This window comes from Lycorma delicatula, chromosome 10, assembly GCF_047948215.1.
Source record: "Lycorma delicatula isolate Av1 chromosome 10, ASM4794821v1, whole genome shotgun sequence".
Lineage (NCBI taxonomy): Eukaryota > Metazoa > Arthropoda > Insecta > Hemiptera > Fulgoridae > Lycorma > Lycorma delicatula.
The window spans coordinates 10,478,844-10,497,504 of record NC_134464.1 but is presented as its reverse complement, the minus strand read 5'-3'; the positions used below and the strand labels follow the sequence as shown (position 1 = coordinate 10,497,504).

General features: G+C 32.9%; 1 protein-coding gene across 1 annotated transcript in view; it reads left to right on the top strand.

Moving 5' to 3' along the window:
• LOC142331119 (sortilin-related receptor-like) overlaps positions 1-18,661 on the top strand; it is a 172,062-nt gene that overhangs the window by 37,879 nt on the left and 115,522 nt on the right. Inside the window, exons 3-4 of the mRNA XM_075376801.1 lie at positions 6,154-6,306; positions 15,450-15,713. Of these exons, the coding sequence (XP_075232916.1) occupies positions 6,154-6,306; positions 15,450-15,713 (417 nt within the window). The remainder of the gene's footprint in view (positions 1-6,153; positions 6,307-15,449; positions 15,714-18,661) is intronic.

Sequence of the window (18,661 nt, the reverse complement as noted above, 5' to 3'; positions counted from 1 at the left end):
TGAAGTAGAAAATGAAGTTTCTATGAAGCCATCTAATTTTTTTCAAGTGTCAACTCCTTGAAAGAAGCGAGATGCACTTGACCGATAAGAATAAACCATGGAATAGTAACAGACAAGAAGAAAATAAATAATGAATTAGGAAGATTTTTTGAATTGGTTCACCAAGCTGAGACATTGGCTATTAACCCTGAGGTTGAAGGAATGCAATGGGATATTGAGTTACCGAAAGTCAATGTGAACAGTGTGATTAAGACAATTGGCAAGTTGGGACTGCTTGCAGCCACCAGTTAATATTCAGTCTTATACAATTAAAGGTTTATGCGAGTTTGAATTTGTAGCACCTGTTCTTATACTTATAATATTATATGAGTTTAGAGAAAGGTATCTTTTTGAAAAGCTGGAAGTTAGCATTAGTTTCTCCTGTGCCAAAGAAAACTGATTTGCACAGTGTTAATAATTATCGGCCAGTATCTGTACTGTGCATTGTACTTCTAAAATATTTGAGAAGATTGTCCACAGACATTTGTATGACAAACTCAGTGGTGCCATTGACAACAGACAACAAAGATTTATGGAAAAGAGGTCTACTGTAACTAATTTGAATCATTTGTTGCCTATAAACTTACGAACAGAAAACAGCAGATGCATTTTATTTTGATTTCCATAAGGCCTTTGATCCAGTTCTGTGTATAATATTGCTTAGAAAACTTGCTGGAGAAGTGCTAGAATGGATAAGGTCTTATTTGGAAAGGAGAATGTTCAGAATCAAGGTGCCCAGAGAGCTATCTGATGAATAGAGTGCTGTCTCTGTAGTCCCATAAGAGTCCAATTTGGGACCATTATTTTTTATTTTATTTATCAGTGACGGTTACTTTGAATATTAAGAATAATATACTTTTGTTTGCTGATGATTTTAAGATTTACAGTAGCGTGAATAATACTGCAGACAAAAAAATATTACAGGAAGATGTAGATCGAGTTTATAAACGGTCAATTGATAACAAGATGCCCTTAAACCCCAATAAAACAGTTGCGATGACATACGGTAGGAAGGTACTGATTGTTGAATATCGGTACTGGATTACTAGTAAAAATATTAGGTGAGCGACCAGTATCCACAATCTGGATGTGCTTTTTGATACCAAATTATTATTGTTTATTGGCCATGTTGATAATACTGTCCCTGAGGCACTAGGAATTTAGGACTACTTTTTTGAGTGGCAATACAATTTTGAATGGCAGATACTCTATTAAGATTATATTAAACCATTGTGAGATCCATTATAGAGTATTGCACCACAATGTGAAATTAATTACAAGCTTGACTGTGCTACAAATAAGAAACGATTGCTATCAGCACTGTATTATTGAGGTTTGTATGAAAGGAGTCCATCATAGAAGAAGATTGTCAAACGTTGGCCATCTTCACTGTACAAAAGGAAAGGGTTGCATATAACATAATATTTATATATAAAATGTTTAATGGTTATGTCATTGTTGATATTTTGAAGATTGGAATTTGGATCCAAAACATAAATGGAAGAAAAAGGGACTCACTCCTCCATCCATGAAGATACTGGAGAACTGAGCCCACTTGAGAAATGTCTCTGAAATTAATGTAATGTACATAGACAGAGTGGATATATTTAATTCAAGATTCATGAGTTCAAGAGTAGGCTGCTTGACAAAATTAAAAAAGAAAATTGAATAGTAGTAGCATAGAATAATTTATTTTTCACTATTTTTGTTTCTTTAGGTAAGTGATTTTTTTTTTGAGTATAGTTTTTTTCTAGTATAATTTTGTTGCTAGTATCCCAATAGGTCAAATGTAGTAGTTAAGGTTTTCAAGTGCTCTACTGCACTTGCTTCTTCATTAGTTAGGCACGTCACTTTAGGTACTCTTTCATGGATGTTGGGATAACTATAATAAGGGTGATGTGGAGACCATCCAAAATACAATTTTTTTTTTCTTGTGGGGTTTTGGGTATCAATTGCTGTGGTCATTAGCACTTTTCCCAAACAAAAGAAAACGTTTTTCCTCATCCAGAAAACCCCAAAAGAACACAAGATGAAAAGAGTGTATAGGGCCTTGCCACTCAAAAGCACATATCCATTTCTAATGAAATGTTGTCAAGACTAACAAAACAGCTGCAAAATTATATAATTATTAAAAAAAAACTCATCTTTCATTAAATTCTTCAAAATCTTGTAGAACTATTTACATTCTTATATTCTATCATCTAAGTTTACACTTGACCATATTTTTTTCTTCTTTTTTCAATCTGCTTGAAGGCTTCGACATCAAAATTCCAAGGAATTTGTGAGGCCTTGAAGAAAAACTCTTATAATATCAAAATTATAAACATGTATTTTTTTCTCAAAACATATCTATATTACATTACATGTACTTTAAATCATTGAGGAATATATTTATATAAGTATTTAATTATTTATGGTAAGAATTAAAATTTACTTTAAAAAAAAAACCTTTTTACAAAATTCCATAATTTTTTCTTACAAAATAGTATACAGTTATTTTTTACAAAAAAATTAAATTACAACAAAAAAAAAACTAAAAATTTATTCTTTAACAAACAACTTATCTAACTTCAACCGAACATTGGTAGCTTCCTCTCATTTGTGATTTTATAATAACAATCAATTTGCTTATCTTGCCCATGCTTTAATCTTCATTTGGGTCAATCTCTAAAGTGAGATCTTTCACTTCTTCAATTGTTTTGAGCAATTCCTCAAGTTTTTTGACTAAATCTTTTCTTTGAGTGTGATTTCCGTTTCTTCTACTTCCTTTGCATCTTCTTCCTCATATGCCTGTTGATTTTCAATTTCAAGATCATCTTTGCTTAGTTCTTCTGAATGTGATTCCAATAATTCTCTAAATCGTGAATCTCCTTCTTCAAAGCCGAGGTTTCTTTGTAATGTAGCAAGTTCATCAATAACGTCACCGACTGGAATATTGAAATCACCGAAGTTGTTTGCACATTCAGGCAAAAAATTTGGCCAGACTGCTGTCATGCAGCTGTCTGTAACTTCTTCCCAAGGCTCGTGAATGTTTTTAACTACTTGTTTAATTTCAAGATTTTTTCCAAAATCTTCTAGAGTGATTGCATTATCTTCAGTTATAACTTGAATTGCTCGGGTAAAAGTTCTTCGCATGTAGTATACTGTTGCCGAATTTCTTCGACAGCACGTGGCACCTTAAAACCTCATGGCAGCCCTGAAAAGTGATGTTTGATATTGAAGTGATAGCCCTGAAAAGGGCCATTTGTATATTTTATGAGGTACCCCTGAGAAGGGCTACCAGAGTCCGGATGCTGGTCTCCAATGATGTCGGCTTGGCTGTAGTTGGGGAGTTGCAGCTCATCTGTTGGAATCGGACCCTCAGCTGCAACTGGGTCCCCATTATAGCATGGCAGTGGTGGCCCCTAGAGCAACCCATTTTCAATAAGTATACCCGTTTTCTTGAATTATTTTCTTTAACGTTTCAGGATATTTGGCTGCTGCAACTTTTCAGCACCTGCTGCTACGCCTGTAAGCTTAACATTTTTTAAGTCTGATCAACCTTTAAAATTTTGCAGTCAGCCCTTACTTGCATTAAGTATTGCAGTATTCCCTTGTTGTTTATTTTCTGTAAGTAAAGAAAAAAGGCTCAAAGCTTTGATTTTTATATTGTGTCCATCAATAGGAATCTCCTTTTGATTACAATCTGCTAACCAAACAATTAGCAAATTTTCCATTTCAATTATTAATGGGCTGCTAATTTCTGGTGTATTGCATACATAAAGATAAAGATGCAATTCTGTGTTTTTCTTGGTAAACGCTAGCTCTGTTTAAAACTGCACATCTTGTGGATTATCAAAGCCTAATGCTCTGCATATGTTTCCTTTGGATTCCCCATTATCAAATCGTTTAAAAATTTCAAGTTTTGTATCCATCTGATGAGTTATTATTTATTAATTTTTTTCATGTCCATTTCTGTAAAGGGTAATTCTTAAATATAAACCTTATTGATGGGTTGTTGTTAAGCAGAAGTAAGAGTGACATACGTCTGCAGACATAGAGTACTGGAGAGGAACTGAAGGCAAAGCTGACTGTATGTAAAATAAAAAAATATTTGTGAAATCTATAAGAAAAGTCTCCAGAAAAATCTGTTATATAATTTTTTAATAACAAAAAAATATAATTTTCAAATATGTAGTGATAAATATATTGCGTATAATTTTAAAAGTAAACAAAATTATTGCTAAATATGTAATAGTAAAGACTGGAAGTACTCTCTCCTCCACTGATTATTGTTAATGAAATCATAGATAAGAAATTATTACAGTATCTGTTGGGTCGTGTCTTTTATATTGTTTAAATTATTATTATCTTTATGTTTTCGTTATTTAAAATGTTATCTATATATGTTATGCTATATATCTATTTTCATAAGATATTATTTAAAATGATGCATTTAATACTTTCATAGAAAATATAATTTAACATGGTTTAAAATTATAAAATTTTGTGAAATCTTTCATTTTCATTATTTTATTAATTTTTAAAACTTGTTGGCTTATAAAGCATACGTAAAGCTTCCCGACTACATAATCAGAAAAATAAAATACAATATTAAAAATTGAGTATGCTCAAAAAAAGAAATTACTATTAGAAATTTCCTTAATACCAGTTGGCATATAACACATTTGCTAAGTTACCCATTATTTAATCAAATAATATATATGATACTGTAATATGGCTATCACATATTTAGGTAGTTGCTACTCACACCAAATTTATTGATAAATAAAAATTACAAACGAATTAAAAATATAACAATTAGATGATGAATGTTGTTAACAGAATTAAAAAATAATAAATTTATTGCAGTACTGTAATCGTAGACTACAATTCCTGAGATTCAGTTGCCAATGCTTCAGAGGGTTTGCAAAAAAGATTTTAACTTGTTGAAGCACACTAAACAAATTTAGTATTACATATATTAAAGATGGTTTCAAATTTTCTTTTTGTGCATTAATAAAGGGATTCCTTTAGTACACGTTATTAATCAGAATGAATTAGATTTTTAGAATTTATTTTGGAAATAAAGAAACAAGGATGCCAAAAATAATTATGAAAGAAAGCTATGTAATAGGAGAAAGAAGAAAGGAAGAAAGAAAAAAGAATGACCCAAGATCAGATGAATGGTCCATGTATCCAAAGACTTGGGCCAGAATGGCTGTGCATAGGTGGGAGGAGATTGGCTAACAACCAGGAGAAAATGTCAGAAAGTGGGCAGAGATTCATCAAGGGTGGTATTGCCAATAAGAAGAATAAAAAAAAGAAAAAGCTGTAGAATGTAATTTTTGTAAAACAAATGGCTGTCGGTAAAAGAATTTCAGTTTGCTTTTTGTTTGGTTTTTAAATCGTACCAACTTGACTTAAAAATTCACCAATTTTTTTTTACGAATATACAACTTTGAAAACAATATTATCCTCAAAAACCATTGAAAAAATTTTACTTAAAATTTAAATTTAAATGGTCATTTTAATTGTAAAACAAATATGATCTTGCAACAAAAGTATGTATAAAAAAATAATTATGTTGTTGAATAAACTGTAATTAAACAAGTACTTTTACAGAGGGTTTTAAAATAGAATAAAAACAGTAAAAAAGTACTAACAGCTGTTTTTGTTTTAGGTGACCCAAATAAAAACTTAAAATTTATTTAAAAACATCTAAACTTGAGTTCAAATGAATTTCAATCAAAATGGCCATATGTGTTTAAATTTTCAGTAAAATTTATGTTAAGTGTTTTTTTCCAGTTTATGAATTGTTTAAATTCTTTATTTATAATTTTGTAAATAGGCAATGGCTGCTGGAGTCAGCTGACAGTCGCAGTTAATTTATTGAACTAATCGTTGCAATTTAACTATTTCTGTATCTAGTGACCACATTAATGTTTAAACCTACCTAATGAAAAAGAAAATGACTAATTTAATTATGAATCGCATATTGTAATTGCATACTGGACATGCAATCTAGGTAAAAGCTTAAAATATGTAACAAGTATTGATTATAATATAATAATTGTAATTGTACATTCTGTATGTTTTAATATAATTATTGAGATTAAATATTATTTGTTACAGTGTGTTTTTGTTGATAAAATCCACAATGCTATTTTTACAACATCAGATTATGGTAAAACAATTCAGCAGATCAGTCTTCAGTTTTCACCTGTAGAAATACTTTTTCATCCTGAAAGTCCTTTACAGTTTCTTATACCTGATAATTCTAAAACTGTGAGTATGTTCTTATTATTTTACATAAATTTTATTATATAATCTAATACTTTAAAAAGTGGTTTTTTGTATCGCTAATAATAATGTTTGAGTATATAATGAATTTCTTTTATTAGATCAACCAAAGTACAGAATAAATAAAGAAGGATGATTTACCTTATTCCATTATATATGCGGGAGCGCTTTTGCAATTTACTCGCATTATCAGCTACGTTATATATTCATCTCAAATTGCATTACTTACTTATATTTACTTGTATTACATACTTATATTATATTTTACTTCATAAAATATAATAAATATCTTGCATTTATTTATTTTATATAAAATTTAAATCCTTTAATCTTTTTATTATTTTTTTTTATTTTATACTTTTATTCAATTAAATTGTAAAAATTTTACATATGTAAAAATATGACAGCAACACATAAATCAAAGAATAATTTTAAGTAAAGCAGTTATGCATGTTTTTAACCTAGTGAAGGATGTGTCTGAGGTCCTGGAAGAACTGCAGGACAAGAAGGAAATGCCTAGACAAATATATCCAGACTGCTAGAATGGACTTGACTACACTTCAGGGGATCCTCAAGACAGGGACTTTTGAGGATGTTAAAGAGGTGTTACTTAATCGGTGGCCAATCAGATATTTGAACAGACTACTGAAGAGACAGGCTTCCCAGATGAGGAATATACTAGGGCCAAGGTATATATTCTGGATTCAAGTTGTGATACAACCAGCCCTTTTGCGGCCCAGGTGTGTTCGGTGTCCCCTGGAACTAGGATAAAGCTCAAGCAGGGTGCATTCAGCTCTTGCACAGTAGTAAGAAATGTCTGCTGTTGAGATTCTTGGAGAATGCGAGCTTTTGGATACTGGCAACACTTATGTTCTTGTCGTTGAAGGAGATGATCTTGAGATAGCTGATTGCCTTTTGCAGAGGTTGGATAAGACATATCTGGCTGAGAACCATAGTCTGGTATCCACTACAACCAACGGCAAGCTTGGGATTATAGCCAAGAATATAATAAAATTTTGGGCCCATCGTAAGTAGTTGATTGTGCAGTATATCTCTCTGGTGAAGCACGTGGACCTACTGTACGGTCCAGCCAAAGTCCTCTACAGTGATAGTTAGACAGCAGGGGGTGACCCATGCCGAACTACTGTGCAGTGTCAAGATGTCGGTGGGTGAGGATATGGCCAAAAGCATTCTCTCCATCACACATGGCCAGGGGGAAGACATGGAGGTACAACTCTTGGGGGGACTAAGGTGTCTGAGAGCCTTAAAGAGCGCATTATGTTGCAGACACATAGTATAGTATAGTATAGTATAGTATGGTTATAGAGAAAGGGCCATATCCAGGAGGGCAATATTACATATAAAAAGATTTGGATGCCGAAGTTTGTGATAAAGTCTTGTGTGCTGTTAAGACGGCCTTGGGGGACAAGCTTGCTGCTAGAGTCAACTCCCTGAGGCCAGCATATGGCATGAGTCAGAATGCCACAGTGGTGATGACATTGCCGAAGCAAACAAACTGGCTGCTGCTCGCTGTATTTTGGTGGGTTGGCAGTCTTGTCGAGTTGATTTAAAAAACCAAATCCTTACTGTTATTGTTAAATTGTCTTTTTTTTCTAGACATTTACTAGAAATTGGCTCAAATTAAAGGTAGAACTAGGTGTGGGGTTCATGCTTCCGCGAACTTGGTTAGCTAGTTCAGAGGGCAATGATCTAGGACATTCAAGATGTCCGGATAAGACCTACAGAGAAGGCAAAAGCTGAGTTTAAAAATCACTGATGTAAATGTCAACCGAGACATTTACATCGATGGCATTTCGAGGCGTGACTTATTATTATGAGATGTAAAAAGTTAGAGGGTGAAAGACAATTCCTGTTGTTAAAGTCCATCAGGGCTTTGAACGTGGGGGGGGGGGAATGGTGGCGACCAGAAGCATCACAAGGTGGGTGTCTTCCCCTATGGGGTTGAGATGTAAGGGCACAGCATAGCTAGATCTCACGGGGTCACCTTGGGAGTTAGCCATGGCACCCGCTGAAGCTGCGCAATGCTCTGGCACAGGACCAGCCTCAGTAGAAAGGGTAGGGGAAAAAAGTTAAATGGACAACACGCATAATTTTTTTTACTTGAAATTATATTTATTTGATTTTGATTTGAATTTTTAATTTTAATTTGATTTTATGCCTTGACATAAACTTTTTACTATTTAATTTAATGATTATAATTAATTTTTAAGTATTGTTTTAATTTTTAATTTAACTGAATAAAAGTATAAAATAAAAAGATTAAAGGTTTAAATTTTAAATTAAATAAATAAATGCATGATGTGTTATTATATTTTACGAAGTTTTTAATGTAATTTGAGATAAATTTTTAATGCAGCTGATGATGCGAGTAAATCGCAAAAGTTCTCCTGCATTTATACTGGAATAAGGTGGTAAGTCATCCTATTTTATTTATTCTGTACTTCGGTTGATCTAATAAAATAAATATATTTGTACAGGTGATTCAAAGAAACGGGAAATTTTGAAAGTTGTGTTGATAGTAGTGGGCAATTGGTACCACTTGATAAGTGGCGCCAGCCTCTCTAACCTAACCTGCCATTTAGTTGTCATGTACCCTTGGAGTGGTGCGCAATGTGTATTTGCTATCAAAGCGTTTTACAAAAACAATTACAGTGGATAATTTCACCGTCATTTTAATCTGGGACGGCACGACCGTGTTCCATCAGCACATGCAATTAAAACATGGATATCTAATTTTGAGGAAATTCAGCAATGAAAAAGTTCATTGAAGTTCAATGAAAAAGTTCAGCAATGAAGTTCGGCAATGAAAAAGAAACCTCCAGGCCGTGAGCCGTACACCACAGAATGTTCAAGCTTTACAAGATGCTGTCACACGAAGTCCATATCAGTCAATCCGTTGTCTCTCAGCATCTTTACAATTGCATAGTTCAAGTGTTCGAAGAATGTTAGTGAAGGACTTGGAATACCATCCATACAAGTTGCAGATCGTCCAGGAACTGAAACCAAACGATGCAGTTGTGCGAGCAAAATTCTGTAATGTAATGCTTCAGAAGATAAATGATAAAGAGTTTGTTTACGAACTGTGGATGTCAGACAAAGCGCATTTCCACCTCAGTGGATTTGTTAACAAGCAAAATTTCAGATACTGGCCACAAGAAAATCCTACGCAGCTACACCAGCGTCCGTTGAACAGCAGAAAGTGACCGTGTGGTGTGCTATGTCATCTTATGGTGTTATAGGCCCTTATTTTTTCGAGGATGACAACGGTCTTGCGATTACAGTGACGTCGGCTCGCTACGTAGCCGTGCTTGAAACCTTTGTTGTGGAACAACAAAAGAGATTTCCACCAATTCTTAACACAGCCTGGTTTCAACAAGATGGAGCAACGCCACATACTGCACGAATATCGATGGCAGCTGTACGCCGATTGTTTAGACAACATGTCATTTCACGAAATGATGACATTAGATGGCCTCCCAGATCGCCTGATCTCTCAGCTTGCGATTACTTTTTGTGGGGTCACCTTAAAAGCAAAGTGTTCCACAGTAGACCTGCTACAACGGAAGAACTGAAGGCAAAGATCCAAGAAGCAATTGCGGAAATTCCAGTTGAGATGTTACGTCAAATCATGAACAATTTAACGAAGAGACTTCGTGAGTGTTTACGTAGAAGAGGAGGTCATCTGGAAGATATCATCTTTAAAAAATAAACTAAAATGTATGTATCCTAAAATGGCAATATTTGTACAATTACATGAAATAAAATTCATTCTCTAAAAAAATTGTTCATTGTTATTCAATTTTTAAAATTTCCCGTTTCTTTGAATCACCTGTATATAGTACAGAGGATTCTTAAAAGAATTGATTTAAAAATAATAATAATAATGAATTTCAGAGTATTTTTGTGAAATGTGTTAAAATTAGTAATATTCCAATAAACCAATTACATAAAATTATGAATGAGTGGTGATAATTACAGTTAATGAATTTATAAAATTTTAAGTTTAAAGTTCATAAATTGTTTGTTATATTTGTTACTTGTGTTATCTTGGTTATTCCCACTATTATTAATTTATTAATCATGAATATTATTTCCATGTTTCATTGTTTATGTATGACTCATTCTGTGTAAAGTTCTAATTATGTAATAAATTGATTTTGTTCCATATAATTCTTTAACTTCTTATCTAAATCAAACCTTAATGAATACCTTTTTAAATTTGTATATATATATATAATTCTTTATTTTGAATAGTTGTTACTTATATTTTTTTTAAATTTAGTGTCATTTCATACATGTTATATAAAATATAATCTTATCTTTTATTATTAATAAATTTATTAATGTAATAATAAATATCATATCTTATCTTTTATTAATGTAATATGCTTTCTTCTATGTAACTGAATAACAGAAGCTCGTATTATATATTTATTCTCTTTGTAATTAAAACACTGTGGCTATTTAATAAAATTAATTTAATGTTGATATGCTACCAAGGCAGTTAATAATAATCGTAAAAAATATTAAATTCAAACATTTTCCATATTTTAATATTTACACTTTTTCCCCTCTACTTTCCCATATTCCTGTTTATGCTTTGAGGCATTGAAAGAAATTTCAATATTTCACTGGGAATGTTGTCTGTGTCTGCACGCGCACATAGTTGTGTTACTTAATATTCAACATAACAGAGGAGAGAGAACTATTAAAAAATTAACATAAATTTTTTGAAAGCAGTATATTTTACTTAAAATTTGTGATCTTTGTCTTTCTTTTAACATTTTATTATACAGGGCGTTTCATAATGTTCTTCGGAGTTTTGAAAATTCATTAACAAAAAACTATTTCACTCATAAGAATAAAATAAGTACTGTACAAAAGAGTACTTAAAATAGTTTTTTCCACATATACTAGTCAGTTAGTAAACCATTTGCTCACTAGACATCAACAGTAGAGAAAATGGCTGCCACGGGAAGCGAGAAGTCGTTATGTTTGTTAGAATTTCACTTGTCAAAGTCAGTAATTTCTGTGCAACGTGCGTTCGGTTGAAATTTCATAAGGAGCCACCAAGTGACAATTCAATTCGTGCATGGTATAAAAAATTCAGTGAAACTGGTTGCTTGTGCAAGCGAAAATCAACTGGTCGTCCATCAGCCTCAGAAGTCAATGTCAAATGTGTGCGTGCAAGTTTCATTCGCAGCCCATCAAAATCGACTGCGATTGCAGGCAGAGAATTAGGAATTCCGAAAACAACAGTGTGGAGAGTTCTCCGTAAACGTTTATTATGCAAACCGTACCATCTTCAGTTAATCCAGTGCCCTTCTGATGGAGATAAAACACGTAGGCTTGATTTTTGTTTACAGTTACAGGAAAAAATGTTGTTAGATGAAGGTTTTGTAAACAAGATAATTTTCAGCGATGAAGCTACTTTCCATATTAGCGGCAAAGTAAACCGTCATAACGTGCGAGTTTGGGGAACTGAAAACCCACACGCTTATGTGAAACACATTCGGGATTCTCTGAAAGTAAACGGTTTTTGTGCGATCTCTAGTGAGGCAGTGTATGGGCCGTTCTTTTTTATGGAAATAACAGCAACCGGCATGATATACCAGGATATGTTACAATTATGGCTTATGCCTCAGCTATTCAACAACTTCATTTTCCAGCAAGATGGTTGTCCTGTCCATTTTCATCATGAGGTTTGACAGTACCTTAACACAACATTACCTCGGCGCTGGATAGAACATGCATCTGAAGAAGACCAACACATTATGCTGTGGTCACCAAGATCACCAGACCTCATGCCATGTGATTTCTTTCTCTGGGGTTACATGAAAGGTAAGGTGTTTATCCCACCAGTGCCGCACGATATCGCTGAGCTAAAGGATCGCATAATCAATGCAATCAACTCTATCAAAAATGACATGTTAGAATGAGTTTGGCAAGAGCTAGACTTTCTTGTTGATGTGTGCCGTGTGTCACCAGAGGAGCACATATTGAACATTTATAGATTTTAACAAAAACTGTTTGAGTCCCTGCATCACCTCGTACAACTTTCATTTAGGTAAGTGAAATACTTTTTTTGTACTGAATTTTTGTAACTCCTAAGAACATTATGAAACACTCTGTATAAAACATATAGAGAGTGGTACAAAAGTCACTTGCCACCTGTTTATAAAAGTAATGAATTTATTTTATTTTATTTATTACAGACACTACTTACAATTATATTTTATGTTGAAATGTTTTCCATCTTCATTAATACATTTTTGTAGTCTTTTGGGAACACTGTTACACACTATGGCAAAGTTCTCTATTTGTACCCAAATCATTTATGAGTCCCGGTACCGCGTAATTTTTGAGCATGTTCAAGTATTTATCTCCTGTCACTGTTCCTTCAAAAAAGTGTGGTCCAAGTATGCTAAAAGTTATCGCCCCCCCCCCCAAACACTCACACCTGAGTTTTTTCTAACAAAAGATGTTGGTTTTCAGTATGCCAGTAAGTGCAGTTATGTCTATTAACTTGTCCACTTAACTTAAAATTGGTCTCATCAGACCACTCACTTTGAATGAATAACTCCGGATCTTGTTTCTGTTTGTTGTTAAGCATCAATTCACAAAACTGAAGATGTCAATCTGGGTCATCCTCAAGTAGCCCATAAAGTTAACGTGGAATGTAAACTTTACATTTATGTTCATGTAACATTCTTTGTAAGGACCTTCATGATAACTCTAGATCAGAATCTAATCATCTTTCTTGTTCATTTTCATGGACTTTAGTCATTGCTAAACATTTGTAGTCATCGCACAATTAATTTTCCTCTGTTGTGACTGTCATTGGGTGGCCAGATCTTGGTGGATCCATAATGTTGTTCAAATTTATCTTGTATGTCATACACTGTGTGTCTAGAGGGAGGGTTTGATGTAAAATGTTACCACACTCATTAATAACTGTAGTAGCATCACTTTTATAAAAAGTTTTTAAAGCGAAAATCCTTTCTTTGTTCATTAACATCGTTCACAGAAAACGAAATCGGTCACTACAGCTCACTTCAGTACACTGAAATACAGATCTAGACAGTTAGTTGTGTTTGTCATTGTATTGCCAACTTGACTGCTGAATTATCAACATTTTGTAATACCAACATCATGGACTCAAATTAGTTATTATTATTTTACTATTGTTAATTTTTTGCTATTTGTAATTATTTTTTAGCTAGTGTCAAGTGACTTTTGCGCCACTCTGTATGTGTAATATATATATATATATAGTGTCGCCGATTGGCTTTGACGGCACATGGCACTTAATAACCTTATAGTAGCCCTGAGAAGGGCTGTTGTCATAAAATGGGTTCAACAGCTTGTAATTCATAACCATGTGGTGGCCCTGAAAAGGGCTGTTTTCTGCGTTAGCTCTGAGAAGAGCTGTTGGGTCTGGAAGCTGGTCTTCGGTGAAGTCAGGGAGTTGCAGCTTGTCTATTGAAGTCAGACCAAGCTTCCCCTCAGCAGCAGTTGGGTCCTCACTACAGTGTGGCAGTGGTGGCTCCCAGAGCCCTGTAATGTCGGGTCGGCATTGGTCATCCTTTGCCAGCACGACTGAGGCAGTTATCCTCGAGCTATCCCACGCTGGGCCAGCTTCTGCTGCTGAGTCCGCCGGCCAGGGCGATTGAAGCTTGGTGAGCTAGAGCAGTAAGGTAGTGTCTGCATCCGCCGGTTCCCTTGGTGGGCTGGACAGGTCTCCTGTTTCGGCGGGGATGTTGGCATCAGCAGGGAGGTCCCACATTGAGGTGGCCAAGGAACTTCTTCTGTCTTCTTCCATCTTCTTCTTCTTGGTCTTCTCCAGGTGGTGGTCGACAATGAATTGAAAATTCACTCTCATGCACGCTCTTTTATTGGAGCTTGGGAGTGATAGGGCCGCTATTGTGGGAGAACTGCGCAGTTATCTGTGTGGTGGTAGTTGACGCTTGTATCAGCGCATACGTATACTGTGCACCAGCTCACATCTGAGCTGCTACCATGTTCATCCACCAATATTAAATTAGGCTTATCTGTGGTAACTATATACATACATTTTATTTATTATGTATATTTTATTTTATTTTCTATGTTTTTGTTTTTTTTTAAATTTATTAATATAAAAATCTATTAACACAGTTTTCTTTGGTCGGTAGGGTTTAGTTAACAGGACTATCTGAGAAGTTGTCAATAAGGAACAAGACAAACTCCAATAGTGATTGATTGTACAATGACAGAATGTACTCTTAAAAATAAAATAGAGTAGTTTACAACTTAAAGTATTACACCGTTAAATTTATGTTACATATTTTTAAATCTTTATATTATTAGTAACGTATATAATTTTTTTTTTATGTATAGTTAATTTCAGTATTATTTAGTAAATTTAAAGTTGCGTAAACTGATGAAAAACAGATCCTGTATGGTTTAATGTCCCCTTCCATTACCATTTCTGTATACTCCATCCATTTTCCGTAGATAGGTACCTTGAGAATTGTATCTGCCACTATCCTGAGATAATGGCTTTGACTATGGGACTCTCTGAAGAATCTTCTATTTGGTGGGTTACACAAAAAGCTAAAATAATGTTTGATTGGTTTTCAGGTAAATTTGTTGCTTTTAACCCCTAAAATCTAATCTGATTTATACAGTATTGTATACCGAGAGAGTACTACAAGCAAGTACTTTGATATTGTTAAAATGCGCAGAATTGTAACAGTATTTCATAATTATGAAGAATACTTCAAGTTAACATTGTGACTTTATTTACTGTGAATTCACTTGCAACATTTTAATTGTATCTACTTCTGTTGAAACTAACAAAACTTCACCAAAATAGTTTACATGTTGTCGAGTCAGTGTTTGATTCAAGGTATATGTAAAATGTTTTTGTTAAATGTTTTACATTTTTTTTTTTTTTTGTAATTTAAAGAAATTAGAAAAGCCTTGAATATTTTAAACACTTTTTTCTAGTTTGGTCCAAAAACGATAAAACAATGCAGTATGATAAAATGTAGAGTGCATTTCAAAAGAATAAAAATATTCCAGCTATTGAAGATTATCATTTTGTGTTTTTTTTTTGTTTATAGTTATGGTCGACACAAGATTTTGGGAGATCATGGGATCAAGTGGAAATGAATGTTAAGTCGTATTTTTGGGTAATGATGAGCGACGGTGATAAAACTATACCGAAGCTCGTTGTAGAAAGACAAGAACCATCTAATGAAAGCACTGTTATAGTTGTATCAGATAGCAGGGAATTTGAACATACTAGACCGCTAGTTCTGATCGATAAGGTTCAAGATTTTCAGGTTAAAGGGAACTTCATGTTTGCTACAAAAAAAGCCGATGAGGTAACTCCAATTGCTTTTATATTTTTATAGTTATTAGTAACCTTTATAACAGTTTTGTTTCTCAGATTGATATTTGTTGCAGTTGAGTCATATACAAATCATTTTCTTTTTTTTGGTTTTGATGTTGGCTTTGCATAGACTGTTATGGCCATTAGCTACTAATAAAATGTCTTAGTAAGTATAGAAATGACACTTGTCATTATTTTATAATTAGTGATTTTCAGAGACTGATTTGTTTTGTATGGTTTTGGCAGTTAAATCTTTAATCATGATTACGTTCTCTTTAGTTTTCTAGAACATTTTTCCTTTAAATGTTAGACTTATTGTAGAATAATTAAATTATGTACTAGGGATGCAGGTTTTTTTTTAACATCGCATTCGCAATAACTTTTCTAATTTATAATTGTACTTTTTTAATTTATGCTTAACTTTATTTGTTAGCATTTTTCAGAACCTAAATATTCTGGTTTATTTATAATAAAAAATGTAAAAAGTAACCACAACTCGTTTTCTAAATAACTGCAAATGCCCTTCTGTAGTAACATCTTTTCAAAACCATGAGCATTCATTCTCATCCTTTATTAACGTCACAGTTCTTGGTTATTGCTGTTGATAGTGCTCATCTTAAACCAATTGGAAATCTGTTTAATATGTGATAATTTAAATTTTTTCGATGCTATGATTGTTCATCAGTATACTGTTCTTATCAGATTTAGAGTGTGTGTATTTTTATATTGTTTTAGCGTATACGAATATATATAGTTAGCATACAGCACGTAACTTGTGGTTTACAAGCTATATGTAAAGTTTTTGTGTGCAGTACGACTTTGCGATGACACGGTTAAAAATAATGCGATTACGATTATAGTGCAGATAGAAGAAGGATGTTTCCTAAAAAAAGGAGTTATCAGATTAAAAAAAAATTTCTGCATTTTAGTTGATATATAGAAATGCATTTTAACTACGTATAGATATTTAGTAATAAATTAGAACAGAATGTATTGACATGTATGCCAATACATTTAACTTAGTGAAATTACATTTAGCTGTAAAAAAAAATATGAACTCCAAGTAAACAGAAATAACTTCCTACTTTTTCAAAGAACTTTCTTAAATCTAAGTGTTAAGTTATATATTGAAATGTGTAATGTTAATGTAGTAATGTGTTCTAATAAAGTATTATTGTTTATTACTTTACGGTATTTTAAATTAAAATTATCTACTGGAGTATTGTATTTTCAATTAAGGTATAAAGGAAAGTGCTTAAAAGTCTAAAATTACCATAGTTTACTGTTTCAAAAAAAAAAAAAACTAAAAATGAAATCCAGTTACAGAAATGTAAGTAGTGTACAGTGCATACTTGGTATTGTATTTTTATTTCTCTTCATTTTATTTTATCCCGTAATATTCCCATGTGTAACATTCAGTAATTTTTTAACTGTGTTAACAATAGTAAATCAGTTGGTATTATTTTTTTAAATTTATCTCTTTATCTTCAAAATAATGCACTTGGCCTATAATGCAGGTATAACAATTGCCTACAGATAGCCGCATTATAGCAGGGTTGTACTATATTTGGATTTGTTCTGTTTGTGTGAGATGATTTGTAAGATTGATTTTCTTGTCTGAATTGCTTGTATGTATATATATTGTGTCTGTGGTATCTGACTGAATGTACATTTGAGTTACACAATATTATATAAATATTGCACTTTAGTTTGTACTAAAGTGCGTAGTCCATTCAGTTCAGTTTAATTTCTACGACCTACAATATTTATTGTTATTTACTTGTTATCTTATTTATGGTTTTAAAAGAATATAATAACCTTGTATATAATATTGGAAATTGTTGTATGAATTCTTGTAGATATAGATATATGTTATTATATATAGATAGATGTAAATTATTTAGTACATTTTAGGGGTTAATGAAAAGTGAAGAAAACAGTATAGTGCACATTGATATTTTTCAAACGAATAGGTATTAACAGTTACTGATCTAATGATAGTACAGTTAATGATGTATAACAGGGGGGGGGGGAGATTGTCAGTTGAGCAATGGTTGCCGTGCAGGAGAAAGTGATGTGTTACAATCATTTTCATACGATAGTTCATGAGAAATTAAAATTTTCAACTAAATGCATGAATTTAGTGTAGGGGTAGCGCATGGGGGTAGGTCATATCAAATTCTGACACTGTAGTGCTGTATTGTCATCGAAGTTACATACGTGTACCAAATTTCATTGATTTTCATACGACAGATCAAAAGATATAGCAGTTGCAAGATTTGATTGTAACTAAAGCAAGTTAAATAAAAGCATATAATAAACATGTTAATAGAAAGTTAATTGGACTATTCTTCTTCGCTGAGCCAACAGTTACTAGTGCTAGTTATCTAGACATGTTTCGGGAGTATGCAGTACTACAAATTGAACATCGGCAACCCAACGTTTACTTCTAACAAGATGGCATACATGCTAAGGACTGTCTTCATGAACAATTTCCTCAATGTTGGATCAACCATGATGGACTGATTCCCTGGCCACCCTCAATCCCCTGATGTTATGCCAATCGATTTCTTTTCTTGGTGGTTTGTGAGGCAGGATGTATGCAACAAAGGTTGTTAGTATCAATGAACTGAAAAGAAGAATTGAAGGTGCAATTAATGGAATAACTCCAGATGTTCTTTGTAATGTGTGGCATGAAATTGAAGTGTTGTTGAACATTTTACGCTCGCATAAGGTTTATAAGGCTCATTTGGAACTTGCTTAAAGTTAATAAGTGTTTTAAATAAAACTGTTTGAAATGTCTTGTTCAACAATAAAACTCGCATGTAGGTTGTTATTTTTTTTATTATTTTTTTATTAACACCTAAGATGCGCTGAATAATTTATGAATCTGTGACACTCTTCTGAATAAATAATTATTGCATAATATAATGCGTTTAA